The sequence below is a fragment of the Stegastes partitus genome, unplaced genomic scaffold, assembly GCF_000690725.1.
Source record: "Stegastes partitus isolate 25-593 unplaced genomic scaffold, Stegastes_partitus-1.0.2 Scaffold850, whole genome shotgun sequence".
Classification (NCBI taxonomy): Eukaryota; Metazoa; Chordata; class Actinopteri; family Pomacentridae; genus Stegastes; species Stegastes partitus.
In genome coordinates this window covers 248,152-271,999 of record NW_007578581.1, presented here as the reverse complement: position 1 = coordinate 271,999, position 23,848 = coordinate 248,152, and the positions used below count along the sequence as shown (strand labels likewise).

At 41.6% G+C, this 23,848-nt stretch overlaps 1 protein-coding gene across 4 annotated transcripts in view; it reads right to left on the bottom strand.

Annotated features, from left to right (window-relative positions):
* Positions 1-1,252: 1,252 nt before the first annotated feature.
* LOC103365535 (LIM and calponin homology domains-containing protein 1-like) overlaps positions 1,253-23,848 on the bottom strand; it is a 31,661-nt gene continuing 9,065 nt past the window's right edge. The window contains exons 2-31 of one of the 4 annotated variants that reach the window (XM_008292992.1): positions 23,647-23,717; positions 23,471-23,540; positions 23,268-23,374; positions 23,132-23,162; positions 22,916-23,026; positions 22,372-22,499; positions 22,104-22,174; positions 19,227-19,428; positions 18,821-19,027; positions 17,983-18,300; positions 17,533-17,802; positions 15,644-15,901; positions 14,208-14,564; positions 13,768-14,085; positions 11,602-11,976; positions 11,273-11,311; positions 10,323-10,452; positions 10,082-10,239; positions 9,291-9,942; positions 7,992-8,321; positions 7,077-7,167; positions 6,922-6,947; positions 6,612-6,725; positions 6,359-6,451; positions 6,060-6,264; positions 5,847-5,946; positions 5,230-5,304; positions 4,621-4,729; positions 4,050-4,152; positions 1,253-2,585 (exon numbers count right to left, since the gene is read on the bottom strand). In XM_008292992.1, the coding sequence (XP_008291214.1) occupies positions 2,560-2,585; positions 4,050-4,152; positions 4,621-4,729; positions 5,230-5,304; positions 5,847-5,946; positions 6,060-6,264; positions 6,359-6,451; positions 6,612-6,725; positions 6,922-6,947; positions 7,077-7,167; positions 7,992-8,321; positions 9,291-9,942; positions 10,082-10,239; positions 10,323-10,452; positions 11,273-11,311; positions 11,602-11,976; positions 13,768-14,085; positions 14,208-14,564; positions 15,644-15,901; positions 17,533-17,802; positions 17,983-18,300; positions 18,821-19,027; positions 19,227-19,428; positions 22,104-22,174; positions 22,372-22,499; positions 22,916-23,026; positions 23,132-23,162; positions 23,268-23,374; positions 23,471-23,540; positions 23,647-23,717 (5,145 nt within the window). In that variant the 3' untranslated portion in view covers positions 1,253-2,559. The remainder of the gene's footprint in view (positions 2,586-4,049; positions 4,153-4,620; positions 4,730-5,229; positions 5,305-5,846; positions 5,947-6,059; positions 6,265-6,358; positions 6,452-6,611; positions 6,726-6,921; positions 6,948-7,076; positions 7,168-7,991; positions 8,322-9,290; positions 9,943-10,081; positions 10,240-10,322; positions 10,453-11,272; positions 11,312-11,601; positions 11,977-13,767; positions 14,086-14,207; positions 14,565-15,643; positions 15,902-17,532; positions 17,803-17,982; positions 18,301-18,820; positions 19,028-19,226; positions 19,429-22,103; positions 22,175-22,371; positions 22,500-22,915; positions 23,027-23,131; positions 23,163-23,267; positions 23,375-23,470; positions 23,541-23,646; positions 23,718-23,848) is intronic. The other 3 variants (XM_008292993.1, XM_008292994.1, XM_008292995.1) reach the window with 3 other exon arrangements.

The following is a 23,848-nucleotide window of genomic DNA, read 5'->3' as shown; positions in this document are numbered from 1 at the left end:
ACATGTATGTCAAATTGTTTGTCTTATTTATACAATTCTTTGTGTGTACATTCATTGTTGAATAAGTTCTACTACACAAAAAATAAGCAATTTAATGAAACATTAATATATTTTAGTCTTTTAGTTTTATTTAGTTTTAGTTAAAATTTAGTGCAGGGAAATTAATTCTAGTTTTAGTCTTACTTTTAGCCTCATTGTAGTCTTTTTAAGTATTTTGACAGTTTTGTTCTACTGTAATAGATTTTGCAAAATGATGTTTGTCATGGTAGTAAACATTCCAATGTAAGCATACCTACAACTATGAGTTTAATCATCTAAACCAGTGGTTGTCAAACTTTTTCTGTTCGACCACCCTTCGGAGGACAAAAATCTTTCGGCCCCCCCTCACCTTAAATAGTCATGAAATTAGCCAGTTTAAATTTACTGAAATTAAACATCATGAGCAGTCAAATAGTGCAGCAACAACTTGCTCAGTGATCAGTAAACTAGAAAATATTCAAATGTAAGAAGCTGAGACGTGTAATCTATTTTCCTTGCATTTTGTGTACATCCACCTGTATCCGTGTAGGAAGTTTGTAATTGTTCATGAATGAAAGTTACTACCTGGTGGAGACAGCTGTATCCTTTCCACCAGACTGCAAGACTTTAAAATCCATTTTAAATGTCATTCCGAGAGAATATAATGGTGACAATGTGCAAGTAGTGCTGGAATATCCTTATAACCGAGTCCAAGATTGAAGTAAAGGTCAACTAAATCCTGTATTGTTATTTTCAGATAAGCACACAGAGATGAACTGCTGGTCTATTGTGCGCGCCTGCAGTGTGTAGAAACAGGGAATGATCTCGTGCTCATGAGAAAAACTACATTAAAAAAATAAAAAATAAAAATCTGCCAATGTCCCTTTAGGAGCTCCGTATAAATGTGTTTGATTATGCTATAAATTCTTTGATCATAATTATGACATCAGGGGAAAAAAACAAACTTATAACCTTATACAATGTTGTGCTATTTTCTACAACACAAACATTTGTACATTTTGGCAGAAACACTATGAATAGAATTTCTTCTGACACTGTTTCATTGTTGGTTTAACCACAGACATTTTCTGTAAAGTCACAATATATTCATCCACTCAACAGCAAACTTTAGTTCCACTGGGTTAATTAAAGTAATCCCAAACGAGAACTGGCAACATCCCATTTAAAATATTTTATTGATAAACATACAGTTGCTATAAAAGACAACAAACTGAGCTGTGTTCCTCTGAGTGATGATGATGATGCTGTCAGGTGTCCAGATAGAAGTGAGACAGAGAGGAGGAAGGAGTTCAGCTCAGACTCTGGGGAGGCAACACTTGTGATAGAGGCAGACGAGGAGAGACTTTAGGACATTGCAAACTGTCGTAAAATGGGGGAACGATGAACAGGGAAGCAGCAAATAACTTTGTGTCATTGGTTTTGTTCAATGAAGGAAGTGGAAGAGGACAGCAGGGGATTAGGAGAGGCTGATCCATTTAACATTTGTTTTTGCTGGTATGGAACTGTGCTTCAAGTCAGATCACACACTGCATTCATACCTATAGATGCACACACTCATGACACACACACACACACACACACACAAACAAACAATGTGCGTAGACCCAGAGGTCAGTGTGAGTGTGAAATACTCCTGCACATCCTGTACACTCGCCCTCGCATTCATTACATAAGGCACCGATTCAGATGTAGTCAGTCTATGAGAAGAAACAATGGCTAAAACATCCTAAAGGGAAAATCTTAAAAATCCAAAGAACAAGTATTATTACTCAATAACATGCATTCTCATTCCTGTAAAATGAATTATAAAGAAAAAGCTTGTGTAAGTTAGCCAGATTTCCAAAAAAAATTCAAAATGATCATAATGATGTACAACATACAAGAGAACAGTTAAAGTTCCACCGTTGAAAAAATAACAACTCACTATCCATCTGAGCAATACTCACAATAACTTATATATGTTCGTTTTTCATGCAAAACTGTAAACACAAAATCCAAAATGAATGAGACAGTATGAGTAAGGCATTATAATGGTCAAGCTACTTCAGGTCATCCAACCCAAACCACTTTGCATCGCACTCAAGGAGTGGAGTCGCATGATCAGTGCAGAAGCAGGAGCTAATGAGGACCAATGTGTTAAAAACAGCGGTGTTCAACTTTTAGCACAGCATGTTTAGCTTGCAACAGAAGAGATCCTTATTTAAGTGTCTTGTATGGATGTGCAAAGGCCTAAACATACTGATTTCTAGATTACAGCCATGCTACACATATTAAAACGAAGTGTATACATGTGTACATTTAGGAAGTACATCTATAGTGCTGTATGTGCATGTTGTTGTGTCATTGAGTCCACATGTCAGTCCGGTTTCTCTGTCATGAACACCCATCCTGGCTGTTTGTGCATTTTAGGAAGTTTCCGAAGCTTTGAGGATTGTTCCATAATGTGATTCAGGGTTTTATAATTGTTCTCCATCCAATGACTGACTGTGGTGGTAAGGTTCCAGTTCCAAAAGAGGGGCATCATAGGGTAGTGGGCTGACCCCTGCCTGCAAACAAACACAGGAAAATGTCTTAAAATATTTTAACATGAAGGTTGAGAGAGTTTGTATCATCTTAAAGTTGTTGGAGCCAATTTGTTTGACACCTGAAATAAAGACAGACGAGAGTTAATGCAGGAAACAGGTTTGGATTAGAGAAAGGGTTAGAGCTAGGCATTATAAAGGCTTTAGAAAAGAAATTCTAAAATATTCTACAAATGTCCATCTGTGCAGGTCGGCTTATAAGCTGATGCACTGACTGACAGTAAGGGGGAGCCTGTTGCACAGTGATGGGGCTGAAACAGTAAAAACATGGTCTCCCTTTGTTTTAATCCTGGACTGTGTAACTTTTAAGAGGAACTGACTGTTTTAACTGAGGCTTTAGGATCAGAACACTGAGGAGTCCTGCGACATAGAGCCGAGCCAGACGATGTAGACAAAGGTCAATATAAGCTTCAGATGAACAGTTTTAGGATAGTTTGAAAGAAGGAAGGGCTGCAAGGTGGCGCAGTTGGTAGCACTGTGGCCTCGCAGCAAGAAGGTTGCCGGTTGGGGGCACCGGGATTTTTCTGCGTGGAGTTTGCATGTTCTCCCCGTGCAGCATGGGTTCTCTCTGGGGTCTCCGGCTTCCTCCCACAAGTCCAAAAACATGTTGAGGTTAATTGGTGATTCTAAGTTGTCCATAGGTGTGAATGTGAGTGTGTTTGGTTGTCTGTCTCTAAATGTAGCCCTGCGACCCCTGCCTTTGCCCTAAGTCAGCTGGGATAGACTCCAGCCCCCCCGTGACTCTAATGAGGATTAAGCGGTGTATAAATAATGGATGGATGGATGAAAGAAGGAAAATGTTTCCTCTAGTGGCTGAGACAAGGCAGACTGTATCAAACATAAATATATTTTCATGAAGCCATTCAAGCCAACTTCCTGCAGCAATTAATCAGGTTTGTATTGGGGTAAAAAAAAAAAAAAAAAAGAGGCAGAGCTCCAGTGTTTAATCAGTTCTGTTCTCTTGATTGTTCAAATTTTTCTTTCCACCATTATCTGTGCGTACCGCTGCGTCACGTCATTCCTTTAAAATGTAACCAAAAATGGATAGTGAAAAACTTTAACCAGGTTTAGGTTCTCAAAAACCATTAGTACAGATGGTGCTTGTAAATATGTGAAACTACATTAACTATTTTAGATATCCTGAAAACAAGCACCAGAAAATGCTGTTTCCCGTGTTTACCCGCAAGCTTCTTGTTTATATCATATATGCCTTCTACTTTACAGTCCCCCCACACAAAAAAGAGCTGGTCGTCCTTGTACTTATCAAGTTTTGCTTATGCATTTAATCCTCTTAAATGACTGAGAAACTCTTGATTTTGCTCAAGACGAAGTATAGAAACACGACAAACTTAATGGCCAGTTCTTACAATTAATGTAAGACAAGATACGTGTGTCAGTCTGTGTGTGTCTTGGTGCATGTGCTCTCACCTCGAGATGCAATGTAGCACTCGTGGCAGCTCAGCAGTCCGTTACGGATCCTTACATCAGTCCCTGCAGTGGCGTCACCCAGCTGCCCCTTACACACCCCACACTGGGGAGAGACATATGGTGAACAACATTACACATATGAAGGATTGTTTTAGACTAGTTCAAATGGCTAAATCTTACAAACAATCAACATGACAATTCTCAAGAATTTTTCATTTTGCTTTCCACTCCTGCAGTGTGCCAGCTATCTTACTATTCACTACCTTTTGAAAAAATTATAATGTATGTAACAGCTCATTTTCACAGCAGATAACAGCAACAATATCTGCAATCTGTTAAAGATTAGCTCTTAAGATGGCACTTTGAAATGTGCATGCTGACTGACATTGTGACCAATGTCGTTTCATGGAACTCAGCCATTGTTGGGTTATTATTTTATACTGGTGCTTTATCTGCAATGACAAGACAAAATGCTGCGAAAAAAGGTCTTTTGCACATAAAGAATTCAAATGCTACTTCTGCATATGACTTCTCAATCAATGTGTATATGTGGATTAGAGTGAAACAATACCTTGAAACACTGTATGTGGAAAAACAGTCCCAGCGTATCGATGATCATAGCAGCTCCTTTTCCCAGAGGCTGAGAACAACCAGAACAAAGTCTCTTTCCACTAACACACCTACACAGACAAAGACAGTAGGAGGGAAACGGACAGCTATTCAGATACAAGCTCTACTTTATCAAATTAACTCCTTAAGGCCTGGGCTATTTTTTGAAAAATGACACCAGAAAAAAATAACTTAATCAGTAACAGCTGCAAAAGTGGAAGGCCAAAATGAACAACATTAAGTTCTCAGAATAAGAAACACGTGGATGGATTTTAAAATACAATAAGTCTTCTTATCGCTATTACCAGGCCGGAGTAAATTAGAGAGTAGATAACAGCATGATAACAACGAGTCAGTAAACAGTGATGTTATTGAATCTTTTCCAAAAACCCTCAACTGCAGCTCTGCCAAGTTTGATGCATCAGAAATGAAGCACAACAAATGCTGCATTTATTTTAGTCATAGCAGTACCAGGTGGTCTCTTCAGTGACTGTGCCAACATTACCAATCTTCAAACTACAGTGCTGGTTTTATTTATTTGTGTATACAGTATGTGCGCTAACACCATTACCTGGTGGGGGAGGGAGGTTGAGGTGTTGAAGGAGAGGGCTGCTGTTTACTTATTACAGCATCATGTGATCCAGATCTTAGGTGCAAAATAAAGGAAGAAGAAAAAAAAACAGAAAGTAAATACACTCACAAATGCATATGAGTAACTTGAGTCTATCATTTTTCAAAGTTACTGTAAAAAATAAAAAGCATCATAATAAGTGGACATTCTTACCTGATATATATGTGTATGTCCTATTCATTTATTTATTTATTTTTCAAACAGTTGCATAGCTTTTGCTTCCAATCCATCCTATTGAAACATAGCTTGTCATGTCTTCATGATGCTCAAGTTAAAAGGCCACAAGCTAAAAGCCGTTGGTGTCACAGCAAAGGTGTTCTTTATACTGAGAACAAGTGGTGCCGGTGTTTGATCTGTTTAGGTATTCGTCTTCTGCATGCAGAAATCACTAATACGCTTTAACCCTTTTTCACTTCAAATGAGCACCTCAGAAATTATATTTACTTTAGTTTGTAATCTATAAAGCATAAAGATCCATATGGATGTAAAACCTATTCATGCAATACTTCTAGTCATTTGTTCCCAGGATGAATGCACACATAAAGCGTCCTGGTTACCTTTTAACAATCTGCGCCTGGTTCAGCTGAGGGTTGCGGTCCAGAGAGGCTGTTTTCCACAGCTCCAGTTTCTTTGAAGGTTCACCATCACATGCAGAATCTACAGAAATACAGAATAAAATGAAACTTTGTCTCATAAACTCTGAGGAATACGTGGTTGGAAAAGAACTGAGTGAGCTTCTTGCGTATCAGTGATGTCTGCTTCACGCCTACCCTGGAAAAAATGCAGCTTGGATGCGTGCTGATCCTCATTCCCTGTGGAGATTCTTTGGCCATTGTGCTGCAGGGGAACGTTTCTTTCTCCTGTGTTGTTGTTGTTTTCTGGGGCTGACGAAGGCGTCGCTGTCTGTCCTGACTGCTGGTTCAACAAGCCGGTGGGATTAAGTGGTGTGACTGTCTCCTCCAGAATCCGTCTCTCCTGGAAGAAGCACAGTGAAAACAAACAAACAAAGATGGAAAAACAAAACCAGAACATGAGGTGTTTTATTTTTAGCGTGTCTGCGTGTTTGTACCTCTTCATTGTGTTTCCTCTCCTCCTCCTCCACCTCTAGCTGTGCTTTCTCCCATTCCTTCTTCAGCTTCTCTTGTTCTTTCTCATATTGCTCCTGCAAAGAAACACTGTTGGTGTTAAATGCTGTATGCACAATAACACATGTATGACACACACATAAAACATATATAAGTGCATCCAGCACAGCATGTGCCGACTGTTCTCTGCTAAGCATTCGTGGAGCCATGCACATACACACCATTACACTACAGTACCTGGAGGACACGCTCCTGCTCCTGTTGCCACCTTTCCAAGCGTTTACGCTCCTCATTGGGGTCCCAGACCCAGTGATTAACACGTTTAGCCAAGTTCAACATGGGGGTCTCAATCTACCCAGACCCGAACAACAGTCACACACACACACATGTATACGGGCCAAAGGACAGAAAGAGAGGAAAGGTGAGAGGACAAGTCTGACTACAGCCACTACAGCGACCACTGGAGACGAAGGGGTCAGGACAGGATCAAATTTAAGAATGAAGGAGGAACAGAAAGAACAAGCGGGAGATGTTTAGAGATACTCACGGTCACATTGCTTTCCTCAAGTCCTTCTGTTAAACAGGACAGACACAGAAAATCATTACATCTGCTAAAAGAAATTATACTAAATATCTGCAGGGAGACATAATGCTGTAGATGATACCTCTTGGTATGAGTGACTGAAAAGAGAGCAGTTTTACCCGTGACAGTGGGGGAATATTCCTGCAAGCTGTTGGTTGACGATGCTGATCTTTCCTCCACTGGACTCTCCAACAACACGCTGGTCCCACCCTAAAGGTTGAATATTCAATTTTATTAATAAAATGATAACTGGAAAACACCTGCCTGGAAAAAATGGATTTCTTTTTGTCCTATCTATCAATTGTATACATTTTTTAATAGCTCATAAAGGTGTTTTTTAAATGTTGTAGTAAATTTAGTGAAAATCACATAATACTTTCTGACCATTCTGCTGACTTTTAAAATAATTGTATTGTTTTTTTCTTTACACTCCAGGCAGCCGCTGGGCTTAGTTCATGTAAATGTTTATTAAAATGAACTGGTAGAAACCAGAAACTTGCTTTACATAAGTGATCCACAGGGAAGACACTGAAGATAGTTTCAGGTCAGACTCATGTCCTCCACTGTGGCGGAATATACAGCAGTGTGACCAAGACTGTTTAATAACTAGATGTATAGGTGTTTAAAACTAAGAGGGTTAAACAACGAATGATTGGTGAGAATTAACTGATTCTAAGCTGACTCTCATGTCCCGAGTGTCAGAGCTTTGCATAAACACTTGAATGAACCAGGATGAAGGATTCTTGAAAACTTTCTTGTGTATTTTTCCATGCAGCTACAACACATCTTAGACAAAGTGTAGACATTTAAACAACGGATTCTGAGACATTACTTTCTTTCAAGATACAATGAAGTGGATTTTTAGAGTGTAAAGACAAAAAAAACTGAGTGTCTGTCTGGAAGGTAGAAAACCTATTTAAAAAACGAAAAATTTACGCTAACCTTGCAGAAAATTAGGAATCTAAAGAACATACTGTTTTGATGAGTGGGATAAACACAAGTGTTGTGTTTTAACATGTCACTTGCAGTATTACCTGTCCATTGCTTTGGAAATCAGGTTGAAGCGGCTCCACAAGGGTCTGTGTGAGTTCTGTCACAATAGTTGTTGTGATGATACAGTTTCGGCCTCCAATCAGCGAGCTGATGGCGGAGGCTGAAGACGAGGTTGATTTCTCTGCCTGCGGAGGTTGTGGCTGCTCCGCCGGCTCTGGATTTTTACCAGCCTCTTCAGGCGGAAGATCTTTCTCCGTCTGTTTGGGGGAAACATCTTTGATCTCATGTGGTGAGTGCTGAGGGGAGGTAGGTGGGATGGAAGCAGTTAAATCCTCCGTTGCTTCTCCGTTCACTCGCACCAACCCATCCATCTGAGTGGGACACAGACAGAGGCGACACTTTACTTTAACTCCCCCATTTACCGTTTATTAGAAATATACTCACATTTCATAAATGGTGTATAACGCACTATGATGCAGTTATAAGCAGATGTAAGGACTTCTAAGTGTTTATTAATGTACAATATTCATCAACAATTATAATTTCTCCCATGTTTTTGAATTGAATTTCCCTTCTGGGATAAATAAAGTATGTTTCATGTTCTTAATAATTACGTGTTTGGATGTCCAAAGCAGTAATTACAAGTGTTGTACATAAATACACACTTACATTTCCTACTTTACAACATTACTGTGTGGCATAACTCATTAATTTATTCTCTAATCACAGACCATAAACGACAAACAGGTGAATTTAAAGTTAAGTATTACTTGTATGAAAGGATCAGGATAACAAGGAGGTGGAGCCTGATTGATGAATATGAAGAATATGAGTGTCTGCACATGATTTGAAGATGTGACAAACACATAGCCATGCCAAGCTTAACAGAAATTTAAATATTTATAAGATTAGATAAAGCTCCACATCTTCTCCAGCACACAATTATAGAATGTAGATAAATAGAATAAACCACATGCCACATGAGCAGGGACTGGAAACCAAAGGCAAACAAAAAAACTAAGATCAGCAAATAAATAATGATATAAACTTATCTCATTGCTCAGAGTGAAATAATCAACAATAGTATGTGGATGACATGTCAGTCGACCAGATGAGACATGCTCCTTTGGAGAAGTTCAAAGATGCATTTCCATTTTTATCAAGGAAGCTGAGACTTCACATTTTTTCAGCACACCTTCATGTTTCAATGACGTTGTGAAATGCAGTAAAACTAAGTGAAAATGGTAAAAAAGTTAAAGCAACTCCTGTAAAAATGAGCTGAGAACAAGGAGCTTTAAGATGATGCTGACAGACTGGTCTGACTAAGATGGAGCCCCTACCTTGACGGGTTTGTGTCCAGACAGTGTGCTCCTGGGCTGACAGTAGGGTTTGGCTGCCAGCAGGGGGACGGGTCTGGAGGAGACAGATGGAGGGGAGGGGACAGTGTGTGCAGGCTGTGTGGGGTGAGGCTGCACTTGTGCAGTCTGAGGTGAAGTTTGTTTGGTCTGAGGCTGTGCATCTCCTGTAATCGGCTGCTGATGTGTAGATGAAGACTCTGTCATCTGTGTCTGTGGTTCACTGAGCTGTAGTGACTGAGGAGGCACATTTTGTGAGTTTGTGACTGCGGAGACGGGACTGTTTGGTGCTGGAGAGCTGGCGGAGACGGCAGCTGATTTATCTTCTTCGTCAGTTGTATCTGTCTCCATCTCCTCAGGTTCTGTGTGCTTCTGGTTTGTCTGGTTTGTTGTAACAGCCGATTCTGGTTTGTGCAGAGAGTCCGACATCTCAGAGTTATTAACAAGTGATGTTGGTTTGTGCTCTTTGTCCACCTGAATTACTTCCTGTTTGGGTTTTGTTCTGGGCAGTTTTAGGCTGTCCAATGTTGCGTCGCTGATGGTGAAGCGGAGAGCGTAACGCTGTAAAACCAAGGCTGCCTCCTCTGGAGTCGCTGCATTTCTGTAGGCTTCACACAGCTCTGCTTCTCTGCGCTCCCTAGAGAGGAGGAATAAGATGAGAGACACAAAGCATTCAGTGAGTAGGCAGCGTTTTTGTCTTTAGACTAATTCAAATAAGTTTCAGATGAGCCTCATGTTATGGGCAACACTAAAAATGTAATCAGTATTATTCTTACTTCTCTTCCACAATCTCTTTGTATGTCTTAATGCTTTTCCTCTTATTGCCGTCACCTCCCTCCTCCTTCAGCCTTTTCTCCATTCTCTTCCTCTCCTCTTCCTTTTTGATGAGCTCCTGTGATGCGCTGCGGCGGCGATTTTTCCAACGAGCCAAGTCCTGTAGCAGGTTCACAGCGTTAATTCAGGATATTGATATTATTAAAACTGAAAATGTCTCCACACTTGTCTTACGTATCTTACGTCTTGCCAGTGGTCCTCGTCTTCCTGAAAGTTGTTGTATTGCTCATGCATGCGTTCATATCGCGATTGGCTCATTGGCGGTAAATGTCCCACCTCTTCTTCATTAAGTATGTCACTCATGCTCACACTCCTAGAGAGGAAAAAGATAGTATAACCTTGAATAAACTACTGAAACTCAACGAATTCTCAATTTGTTCAATTTTAGCTCTGGAAAACAGCACACTTAATTTAGCAATTGCATCAGTCACATCAGTGTTTATCACCAAATCATACTTAAAAAAAACAAAACAAACAAAAAAAAACATGTACAATGTTATCTGCAAAATAATGCACATTTATGATCAAAAAGCAACAGGGTAAAAAGAAAACAAGCCTTCGAAAAATAATTGCAATGTTTAGTGATGAGCTATATATACACAGCAAGACATACACAACCAGTAACAGTCCACCAAAAATTATATTATTCACTCTTGTTTTTATTTTCTGTATGTGGTGGATTTATATTAGTTGTGTACGTGTTGCCCCACATGTCCACACAGTAACAAAAACATGTTACTGTTTACATAAAGTAATCACAAAGCAATTAACAAGCAACTGAGCAAAAAAAAGAACTTGATTATTTTGGCAAGCTAAACCAATTCATTTAGCTTAACAATGTGGCGTCGGGGGAGAAGTCTGTGTTGATTTTAATGACTTACTACTTTTAAACAAGCAAAAACCACAATTACAGTAAAAGAAAAGTTTAAAACCAAAAGATGACAATAAAAAGCCTGATGTTAGTGAAGAATTCTGAAATTACAAAGCAGAGCAATGAGAATAAAGTTAGTGTGTATGTGTGATTATACAGTATTATCACAGTTTTGGGATTTAACTCTTAAAATGTAACGTGCACAGCGTGTATATTTTACTATCATGCAGAAGTCCATCCGGATTCACGCTTAAACACTTACTCAGTGTCCTCAGACATAAAAGCAACTCGTCGGCTCATCCTAAAACAACAACAGAGTTAAGTGAATGACAGGAAAGAGCAGGTGAGGGTTTGTGTGACAGGATGTTTTGCAGGAGTCCTAATGGCACTTCACATTTCAGGTGGTGCCATCCATTAAATACGTGGCACCACCACTGCAAACAAAGATGCTAAAAGAGATAAATGTTTCTCATTTCCACACACAGACCTGAAAAAAATAATGAGTGAAAGTGAAATAAATACAAGCTGGTTGCGGTCATCAAATCTGAGAATGGAACTGATGGTGTAAAAAGAGTTCAACAAGCATCTCACATTATTGGAGGAAGCTCATCGTCCTCCAGCCAGAAGGGTTTCTTTTGCGGTTTCTCATTCATATCCCTCCTCCTCTCTTCCACCTCAGCTCTCTCCTCAACTCTCTCCTCCACTTGCTGCTTCTCCAGCTCTGTCTCCACTCTACAGATCTGGGCAGCAGCAGCAGCAGCAGCAGCAGGACTGGGTGGAGGCACGAGTGAAGGAGAAGACGCGGGTTCAGTCACCACAGTGGCAGTGGTGTTAGAGATCATTATGTCTCCCTTTTTCTGCTCTTCTTCCTCCTCCTCCTGCCTCTCCCTCAGTACTGCACATGGGGGGCTGGTTGGGGCTTTGGAGGACAGGGTCTGAGGTTCTGCTGCCACAGCAACAATGCTGCTGAGACAACGATCCAAGATGAACAGAAAAGACGCTTGAAGGGTGAATCAATCACACAAGACTGCAGCTGATCTGCACTGTGTTTGCTGAAACTTCTAACCTGCTCTGAGATGAGAAGCCAGAAAGAGCTTAAAGAGTCAGTTCACCCATTTAAAAAAATATATATATTTATAGTGTAACTTGTTTTTTGTAGTTATGCAAATGGATTTGGTTTTTAACAGCTGGGGTTCTGAGATATCAGTGTTGTCTCTGAGATTTCTGCCTCCACTCCAACACAATGATGAAAATTTGTTTGTGGTGCTCCAGAAGAAGCATCACTTCTGTAGTGTGCTTTTAATAGAATATGTTGTATATTCAGGAAAAAAAACTATTACAAAGACTGGTTCTTATAAGATAAGTGCAAAACAAATTAGTGGAGCAACTGTGATTATTGAGAAACATTATCATTCAGTTGGAGTTTCTGTCCTCCTGCTGTGTCTAAGTCCGGTATTCAGGCTATGTTTTGGTCTCTACAAGCTCCTGAAGGAAACATATGTCTCTTAAGCTGCTCAGTGCTTCATTATGTTCAACAGCTGTGGCTTTCTGCTGTTTGGTGCTGAGTAGGCAGTATAAAACGATGTTAAGAGATCGGTGAAAGTGAACCAGAACAATAAAGTAGTAGGAAGAGAGACCTGAAACACACTACGAAGTCCTGAGCCAAGTAGAACTGCAAATTCGGATGATAATTCTCTGTATTTTCATCACTACGAGCAGCCTCTTTTACATGATCACTGTTTTCACATTGTCATTTCATACATTTGTATGATAAACTATGCACTACAGCTACTTCTACCAATTATCAAACGCGTTGACAAATATTTTCTATCTTTTTTGTCCAGCTCATAGTTATTTGGATGTAGCAAACTTTTAAAGATAGATATCTTAAAAATAAATTTCTTCAAAATAATTTTCAAATAATTTCCTTGGGGTTTTCTTGGAAATAGCTAGTTAGTTTCATATTAGCTACAAGAAAAGCAGAGACAGTGTTCGGTTTGTACACTGCGTGACCTAGATTCTTTTATTCAGTACTTTAATTCAATGTGCAAAAATTTGAAATTTGTCTTCAGGCAATTTAATTCATAGTGGAGGATATTTATATTATACTTGGGTTTAAATGGAGTTCAAAGAGATGTTTCTTGTCCCTAAAATTACTACCATATTACATAGTTCTTTCCATAAATGTACAAGGTGATCATAAACTTCCAGACCTGTTCAGGGATTTTCTTTTATGTAATCTGGGTGACCCAACTCTTTCAGCATATTTAACAGAGTAGAACAGCAGCACTTTAAGCCTTTTTGTGATTCAGTCATGATTTACAGAGATAACAGCCAAACAACTCCACACTAAACTGGAACCAAAAAGCCAAAGTCATGCCAAACAAAGCCAAAGTTAGACCACCAACAAAACAAAATACCAGATTAGTCCAACCGAAGCACAAACTGAGCCAAGCCATGTGAGAAACAGAGCTGCAAGAAATCCACCACCACAGCAAATCCAAGCCCTTTTAAACAAATGAATCCACATCAGGCATCCAGCTGCTGGACTTCAAACACACTGGTTCAGAGCCACAACAACAGAATAGTCAAGTCAGGATCACCTCTAAATCACCACAGAAACCTGCCGATGTTAGTATTTCAAGCCATCTAAAGCAAACGTGGTTAAACCTTCAGCTCTGCTAGTATAATATTCTTTGTTATTTGCAGTAGTTGACCAACACCACAATCTGTTCTTCATTCAAACACAGCAAATACCTTTCACTGTAAATCTTCTCTGTGACTTTAGGTCTGCTGTGTAGCTGCTTCATTGCAGACACTGGGCTGATGGTATATTTGACTGATCCAGGTACAGGCAGGAACTGATTTGTTCTGGCTGCACTCGCTTTTTGTAATGATCTGGTCCTTCGTGCCATCATATCGTCTTTCTCCAAGTCAGGCGCAGGTTCATTTTCATCATAGTCGTCCTCATTATCATCGTATTCATGATCGCTGTGAGACGCTGCTCGGATCACTGTTGTCTCCAGCTGCTGCTGAGGTGTTTCCATGGGAACTCTGGGTTGCTGTTGCTCCACTCTGTGACAGAAAGTCTTATAATTGAAATAACTTAACTTTTTTTTGAAGATCCAAAACAACACCAAGCTTGTTAGTGGCCTCTGCATGCTGCTAGACACAGTCCAAATCAAATCTCAGCCCACCTGACGTTCACTTTCTTGCTCCTGTCTGCCTGGACTTGCTTTTTGTTTCGCGGAGCAGCATCTGTGGTGCTCTCCTCTTGTGTGCAGCGCTTGGAGGCGGGCAGAGGGAGGAAACGGTTGTAAGTCCCTGTAGAGGTGCTTTGTTTATGGAAAACACCTGTCCTCCTGGCCATCATGTCGTCTTTCTGAAGATCTGGGATTCTCTCCTCTTCCTCCTCGTCCTCTTCCTCTGTCCTCCGTTCATACTGAGCCAGACGAGCATCTAGCTCAGCAGGAGTGGGAGTGGCCTCGGGGGTCCAGGGTGGGGGGTCAGCAGAGGTAGGAGTAGCTTGACTGGAGTCACCTCCATCTATCTGGCTGTTGAAGTATTGTAAAATGCTCAAACCACAGCATCAAATATGGATAATCTATACTTATGACCGCAACTATAGTTGTAAAATCCAGGCATAAACATGCAGACAAGCAGGCCAGCATGGTTATAAAATACCGACTGTGAAGGGGGATGAAATAAAACCATTCATGGGTTAGAAAAAACACACAACAGTAACATATCTACATAATTTACAAAAACAGGTTGTTTAACATCTCAGGGGGAACAGATTTCAGCAATTACTATGAAAATGCATGAATGATTCATTGATTATAGTCTAAAACTAGAGCCCAACCTCAATTTTTGAAGTCCATATCTGGTAAGTGTTTTTTAAAAATAGATTTTGGGGGCACTTTAAGCTTTTATTTGATAGCTGCCAGTATGGATATGACAGGAAATCAGCAGAGAACCAGGGAAGTTGCATGTTTATTCTTGCCACTCTTAAAACCCTTTGCCAACAGGGCAATGCTGATATTTTACAGTTCATAAAAACTGCAAACATTTTACTGGTTAATGATATTTTTTTCATATATAAACAAGGGTTGGGAAACATTTGGTTTAGTGAACATGATATTTTTTAAGCAGGACATGTTTTGTCTGTGCTCTCTGATCGATTGTGTATGAAGAAAATGGCTTCAAATACATAAAATTAACATCTGGAATGTCTCTATTAGAATTTCTTGTAATTCACTCATACATATATGCCAGTACTGACATATCTGCAATAAGCTACGATCAGCTTTCAAGCAGATTTATCTAGCTTTGCTAGTCACAGTTTGTACATGCAAGTCTGTATGAGTGTGCACTATTTTTTTCCTATTGAAACTACAAGCAAATCAGTACAATGCAGAGAAGTGCATTCAAACTAGCTAATGCACTAATTCAAATGGGTTTAAAATGTAAAACATTTTCCAAATGACACTGACAAGCAATTTATTTGAGTAATTTAATAAGAAATGCAACAGAAAGTGGCCTAGTGTTCCTCAGTGCAGTCCATACTAATGCAGGCGACTTTGGATTTGAGCCAGTGCAGCCTAAGTTGTCTTGCATTTGGCCTCGTCCATACCTGCGTTCCCGCTCTGAAAGCTGGGAGTCCAGGCCAATGGTAGGCATGGCTACGGTTGCCTTGGAAAGGAGTCGTCTAAGCAACTCCGTCTCCTCCCCTTCACTTGACATGACTGTGTCTATAGGCTGCTCGATCTCAGTCACGCCCCCAAAGGTCACAACTTTGCTGTGACCTCGTCCAGCCTTTGCTGATCCGCTGAGAGGACTTCCATAATTTTTCTCCAGACAAGCCTGACACACAGGGGCTGGGCTAGCCTCACTGTAGATACAGTCTCACAAATGAAGACAGGCCCACAAACAAAACACAGTTACAATCATCCACACCAACAACAGCCAGCAAAACAGCAGGGAGGAAAAGAAACAGGGTGGAAAAGAAAATCATGAGCAACTACAGACAGAGAACTGTGAAGACAAAAGAAGGATGAGGTGGAAATGTCGAATCAGACAGGAAGTATGGATGGACAGAAGAGGACAAAGCATGGGGTTTTGTATTTGAATCACTTGCATGTTCACGCATACACACCGAGTATTTTATCTACTCTAGGTAGCCACATTTTCCTACTCACTGCTGCTCCTCTGGGAACACAAAAAACTCTTTATCCTATCTAATGACATCAGCACAGAGAGAGGAAAACAAAGCCGAAGCAGTGCTCACGGCCAACAGTCGCCTCTTTTCTTGGTCACACACACAGAGTCTCATACAAACCGGCCAATTCCCTGCTCTGTTTCAATGCCTGTCAAAGAAGACTGAAGAGGACTGAAGTGCACAATAATGAGGAGAACAAACAAGCAGATGAGAACATGGGGAGCGACAGAGAACAGGAGAGAAGGCAAACTAAGTGTAGGGAGACGTAAGGCTGCTTACTAAAAGAAAAATTATATCAAAAATCTAATAAGAGATTCTTAGCGGAGAGTACTAACAGGATGTGTTGTTACACTTACTTCATGTAAACTTTGTTTACATTGTGGCTGTTGACAAGATTTTGATTACTCAATGATTTATGGCATAAAAATCAATCTGCAATCTGCTTGACCAACAGTCAACAAATGAACATTTGGCTTAATAACTGTTTAAAAATTTGAGAAATATGCTTATTTGCTATCTTGCCAAGAATTAGATGAGAAGAGTGAGACCATTCTCATGTCTGAAAATATTTAGCTACGTCCACTTAGCTTACCTTCACACAAAGACAAGGAACAGCCCGCTTAACTCTGTCCAAGAGAAACCAAATCTGTGTAACAATTTTGTGCAAAAAATAAATAAATTAAACAAACTCTCATCTTATTAAAAGGGGTTTATGCTGCACTAAATCTTGACCAGTAACTCCACAGAGTTTCCACTGGCTGCCTGCCTCCAGTTTTGCATACACCCTCACATCCAAAATTAAATTAGTATTCCTCAATGTTTATTTTTATATCAGGGGTGTTTGCCGTCAAAAAAGATTTATTTTAAGTGATACTGCCAAAAATTTACAGTTCTATCTTGCTTCCTTTTCACAAAATATTGTTGGCAAAATGTGACCGGGATTTAAAAGTTGGTGACAGAGACAATAAAAATGGTTTTAATTAAAGTGGATTTTGCAGGCTAATGAGGATACAGCAAGTTGTCAGTTGAAATAAGGTATTAAAAACCTTTATATTTGAAGTCACTGTTGATTACAGGTTTCAAAAAGGACTACTGAATGCCATTTAAGTTTTAACTATGAAGTCTTCTCTGCAGGTTAAGTACTTTGGACTAGAATTGACTAGAAACAAATGCACAACCAAACACACACACTGCATTTGCCCATCATCTTTCCAACACACTGTCATTAACAACCACACACTTTACATACGGCAGCGTTTAGGTGTACTGCATGTGTGCTGAAACAGAGAGTGTGTGTTGGGCACCTTGGTTCAGTCATCTTGAGTCTCTCCCACTTCTGCATATCTGCCTGGCTCATGGAGGAAGGAACAAAGCTCATCGGTCCGTCCCTGTGAGGGAGGGGCCTGCTCTGAGCCCGCCTACGAGCCAGGTCATCCTTCTGCTTATTAGGCATCACCTTTACTTTTCCCTCTTCGCCCTCATCCTCCTCATCCACCTCTTCCTCGTGGCGAGGCGCAGAGTTTAGGAAGGGGTTGTCTTTGCGTGTAATGATGTCAGGGACTGCTTCCTTCTCACTGTCCAATCACAGAGCCAGTACAGTGGCATTACACGGCACACGTTACCCATCAAAGTGGAGCACAAACGCACACATCAAACCACAAGTGACCACAACAACCAAAAAAAGACAAAGCAGGAAAATGAGAAAGGAAATTTAGACCTGAGTTAGAGGAGATGAAATAAAAACACCAACGTACATGGCTGACCTGATCTCCTTCTCCTGCAGTGTTTGCTGCGAGGCTCGTCTGATGCCCTCCCAGCGCTCTCTGTCTTTGTTGGTACATAAAGGTGAAGGGACAAACTGATGCACCTTGGAAGCAACAGGGCCACGATGAGCTCGTCTGGATGCCAAGTCATCTCTACGAACATCTGGAACTTTCCGCACTTCTGCCTCCTCCTCTCCATCAGAGGCGGAATCCCATGCAGCTTTCTGAGAGCTCAAAAAGTCATTATCGCAACGAAGGATGATGTTTGGGGATGGTGAACGCACTTCTTTTTCCTCCACTGTGGGAGGGCTGGAGTTGGAGATGGGACGGCGTAAGAAGGTCATTTCAGAGGGAATAAAACTTGAGCACTTGAGCAGAAGCAACAATGTGCAGGTTTGGATTGACATGCGCGTAAAAATATTATAGTTGGTTAGTTGAAGTTTGCACAGATGTATGATTGTGTGCTTTTGAAACAACCCCAAAAGCAGAGACTCAATCAGGCAACATTCCCGTTCACTGACTCCTCTAATCACAACAGAAACAACCGCCATGGTTTAAATCAGCCTCTCCTATACGTCTCTCACATGACACCAGCAGTCCGTTAGTTATCAGTCACCACACAAATCAGTAACACTCTGATGTGAACATCATCATAAAGTGACAAGACTACTGCAACCGTACAACTTCACAAAACCAAAAGGCAGTCCACAGCACCAGTGTGAGTGGAGCACAAACCACAATACAGCTACGTTCACAACTTTTTGTCAGTGAGAGCAAATGAAACTGTTGAACCACCACAGCAGCAGCTCACATGCTCGTCCTCGCTGACCTGCTGTAGCGAACAGCAGCAGGAAGAACTTTAATTCCTGCCTTCTCCAACTTCTGCAACTTCCTCTGCTCCAACACCTGCTGTGTGTCCATCTCCTCTTCCTGTTTAAGGTTTTCCCCATTGCTCTCAGGAGCCCAAGTGACAGTCTTGGGGATTTTATGGTGCAGTCCAGGTCTTTTGCCTTGCTCTGGAGTGGCTGGAGGGTGACTGAGGAATGGTGTGTAATGGCAGCAAAAGGTTAGGAAGGAGGAGGAGGTCTGTGTGTCCGGGCATTCATGTTTTTTGTTTTTTACCTCTTTTCCTATTCGGTTTTTGTTTTCCGTTGATGCGTGTTAGAATTGATTTCGCTTTACAAATACAAATCATTTGAACTGCAATGACTGATTTTGAATGTGTTGATCATTACCTCCGCTGCTCTCCCTCTTCTGGATGGGGTTTTCGTCGCGGAGTCGGGATGTAGGAGCTGGCGTTGGCTCGGTTGGGAAGAAACTGATTAAAGGGGATTGAGCTTCTTGATTCACCGCTGGCAGTCCGTCTGGCCAACATGTCGTCCTTTCGCACATCTGGCTTCCTGCTGGGGGCATCGGCCTCCGAGTCGCTGCCTCGCCCTGGGCAACAAAGAGCAGTGGAGCATAACAGGGAAAAGAATTATGAAGGTGAAAAGGTCAGTTTTAATTAGCCCTTGTATAATAACTTCTGCAAACCACTGCAAGCATACAGGACCCAATTTACATATGATATTAACATGGCTACTCTATCCTATTCTCATGTGATGAAGGTGCTGGAGAGGCTGGTCTTGGCCCAAATCTTCCCTTGACCCTTTGCAGTTTGCTTATCAGCCTCGTCTGGGAGTCGAGGATGTCGTCATCTAACTGCTGCAGAGGGCTCACTCACACCTGGATGGTGCTGGCTGCACAGTGAGAATCATTTTCTTTGATTTCTCCAGTGCATTCAACACCATCCAGCCGCTTTTGCTGAGGGAGAAGCTGCAAACGTTGATGGTAGACTCACCCACGGCCTCCTGTGTTACTGACTACCTGACAGGCAGGCCGCAGTTTGTCCATCTTGGAGCTGCCCTGTCTGATGTGGTGGTTAGTGACATAGGAGCCTCACAGGGCACTGTGCGCTCTCCATTCCTGTTCACCCTGTACACCTCAGACTTTCAATACAACTCTGAGTTGGTTCACTTGCAGAAGTTCTCTGACGACTCTGCAGTGGTTGGGTGTATACGTGGTGGACAGGATGAGGAGTACAGAGCACTGGTGAGTGACTTTGTGGAATGGTCTGGGAGGAACCATCTGCTCCTGAATGTGGCCAAGACCAGGGAGATGGTGATCGACTTCAGAAAGAGGACATTAAAGCGGTGGAGGACTACAAGTAGCTGTGGCGTCCACGTCCATAGCAGACTAAACTGGAAGATCAACACCGAGGCTGTAGACAAGAAGGGGATGAGCAGACTCTACTTCCTGAGGAAGCTGAGATCCTTTGGTGTGTGCAGCAAGATGTTGAACATTTTTTATCAGTCCGTTGTTACCAGTGCAGTGTTCTCTGCTGTAGTCTGCTGGGGAGGCAGCATTGGAGCCGGTGACACCAGCAGCCTGAACAAACTGATCAGAAAGGCTGGCTCCGTAATAGGCTGCAAACCGGACACCACGGAAGCGGTGGTGGAGAGGAGGACTCTGAACAAACTGTTATCTATTCTGGATAACCCCGACCACCCTCTCCACCCCGTTCTGGACAGGCAGCGGAGCTCCTTCTCAAACAGACTGATTCAGCTCCGCTGTCACAAGGACCAGTACAGGAAATCTTTCCTGTCCAGGGCAATAACCCTGTACAACGCCTCACCTCTGTCTGGCAGAGAGCATTCTCAGCTCTCTGCTCTGTAAAATCCTTTGTCTTTGCACTGTTTTTTTTCAATTTGCACATTATTTTATTAATTTTATTTTATTTTTATTTCACTTTTCTTTTTTTTTTTTCATTTTTTAAATAGTATTTAACTTTAGCCCTTTTCTGTTGTGATTGGTGTTTTTTCTTTGCTGCTGCTGTATCACAGTAATTTCTCAGGCTTGGGATAAAAAAAGTATTTTTCTATTCTATTCTATTCTATTCTATTCTAGTCTATTCTATTCTTCTCTACAAAGCCACCAGCCTCACCTAACTAATTTGCTTACTAAAACTGACTATCCACAAAGAAGGTGGGATAAAAATAACAAGATTAACATCTATTATACCAGGTGTGAACACCCATGAATCTGATGCCATTATCCAGACAAAGCCTTCGGACACAGATCACATCTTAATACAGTGTGTGAATGCTGTTTCCAGCAGTCAACACATGCTAGTTTTATATTTTTTTCACTAGTTTACCAGCACTTAGCTACTGATTTTTACATACTTTTAGCATTTTAATAATTCATAGCAACACCACATTTTACCATAACCACTCAATACCATCCATCCATCCATTTTCTATACACCGCTTAATCCTCACTAGGGTCGCGGGGGGGCTGGAGCCTATCCCAGCTGACTTAGGGTGAAGGCAGGGGACACCCTGGACAGGTCACCAGTCCATCGCAGGGCCACCACTCAATACCATCATACCAAATTGTATAAATGCTGACAAAATAATTACATTTAGGATAAACTACATCACATGTCCATATTGTTTGGTAAGTGGTACCCCACTTTCTCTGTGACCTGCAGGGAACTTAGGGAATGAAGCTATTCCTAGCTTTGGCATTGTGTTTTTCTTGTCACCCTGCTGCACATATATTTTCCTGTCAACATGAAAGACATAATAAACAGGATGCTTGTGATAGCCCTCTTCAAACACACAGACAGATGTCAAGCAGGATGTTGACCTCAGCCTGAGTTTCCCAGGTCCAAATCTCTAGTGATTGCTACTTAGACCAACAGCTGCTGCATCTGGGGCACAACACAGACAGATGCACACACACAGTCTGAAACAGTCAGCTGTCGTCCAGCCAGCCGGACCGGTCATACTATACGAAGGTTAAAACCCCAACATGCTAGAGAACAGCAGTCAGTCTATTTATGGATGAGAGGTTTTGTATTTAAAGGAATAGTTCAATATTTTTTAAAGTTACACTTTGGCACTTACTGCCTTAAAGCTAGAAGAAAAGATTGACCACTCCAGTGTTTGTGCATTATGGACTTTACGCTAAGCTAGTACTTAGTGTAAAGTCCAGAAGCAGGGGGAAGCAGCTAGTAGCTACCCTTGCTTTCTCAAAAATTTAAAAAAGATACATTCATCACAACTGACCATCGCTGTTGCCTCGATTCACCACGTCAGGAGAAGGACTGTGCTGCGAGCGGGAGCCAAAGGAATCCAGACTGTGAAGAAAAAAGAAATTACTCCAAAGCAGATATTAAAGTTTTACAAACTAAATTTACATGCAGAGCATTGATTCAGATACAAATGCAGGTTTTGTGTCAACAGTTGCACTGAACTTCTCATGAGTGATCTTAAATAGCCTTGTGTGTGCAGCCACATATATCAGTGTGCATGTGTGTTGACAGATGTCTCCCACCTGTCCAGGGAGTTGTCTCGCGTGTGTCGTGGTGGAGAGAGAGACTCGCTTCTCTCTGAGTCCCAGCAGTCATAGCCGCTGTCTCTAACGCTGCGCTTCTGTGGACTGTCCCCTCCTTCCTCACTCTCCTACACACACAAAGCCAATCAGAAGAGGATAATATACAAATGTTATGCAACATAAAAAATGCATGAAGAAGCTCACTAAAGATTCAAAACATGGGTTGTCTCATTGTCATGCATAAAAAAACTAAAAGGCAAACTCATTTGAATGGACTTCCAATTGAGCCAAATGATAAAATGTGAAGAGCCAATCTGTCCAAACTCATATCCTGTTTGGGGTAATTGTGGTGTAACCAAAACAAAAATGTGTTTGTTTTTTGTCTCATGTGACTCTCCAACACCTCAACAAAGAAAGGAAACTAACAAATCCCTCCCCCACACGTCCTCCATGCCACTATCTGCCTTTCTGCCTGTCTCCTCCTCCACCTCCTCCTCCTCCTCCTCCTCCTCCTCCCTGCTTGTTCTCACTTGAGTTTACTCACCACCTTCATTTGAGCTAGAAGCCCTTCAAACTCCTTGAGGTTGAGTGTTGGGCCGCTGTAGGAGGCGCAGCCACTGGCAGCCTTTCCTAGCCAGAACACTGTGTTCAGAACCTGTGAGACAGATGAAGGGTTTGGTGTAAATTTATAAACACTGACGATAACGCAAGATTTAAAAAAAAAAAAAAAGAAGAAGAAGAGAGGGCCATGGCAACTCACATTTTTTAGTTTGCGGTTGCAGTCGGAATCCCTAAAGACAGAAAAGCATGTTATTATTTTGTGATGCACCGTTGAAACAGACCCACATAGGAACAAAAATCCACACACACACATTCACACGTGTATACGCATTTACTTGAGGTTAGCTCGTATGGAAGTGTCTTGCAAGTCCCCGGGGTCAAACAGCTGGGAGCCCCTCAGGCCCAACTCTTCGCAGCCCCGCAGGAAGACTGACAAGTTGTCCTACAGGAAACAGCGGGGGAACAACAGTCAGTTTATCACTTTGACGAACGGGAGGGTTTACTGAGCAGAATGCCACACTGGAGAGTGTCTTCTTACCAGCCCAGCGATGGGGGTGGGCAGTCTGTTGATCTTCTTGACCAGCCCTGGTTTGATTGCACTCAGCAGCCTGTGTGGAGGAGGGGAGGAGCAGAGATTTATTGAGTCTTAGGGGGAGTTTATGTGTGTTGTCGCTCCTGCAGGCATCAAAAACTGAGGTGATGTCACAGGCTTACTCGCACAACAGGATGCCGTTCTCCAGAGCACTGCGGAAGTCCTTGTCTCCAAAGCTCTTCCCTGTTACAGCCTGTGGAAGGACAGGAAGTGACAGATGTGAAGAAGGTGGGCTTGAGTGGGCTGCGGCAATCAAATATTTGCAATTTGAATTTTTGTATCCATGTTTTTATCCATATGCCCATTACAATTTCCCAAGAGGAT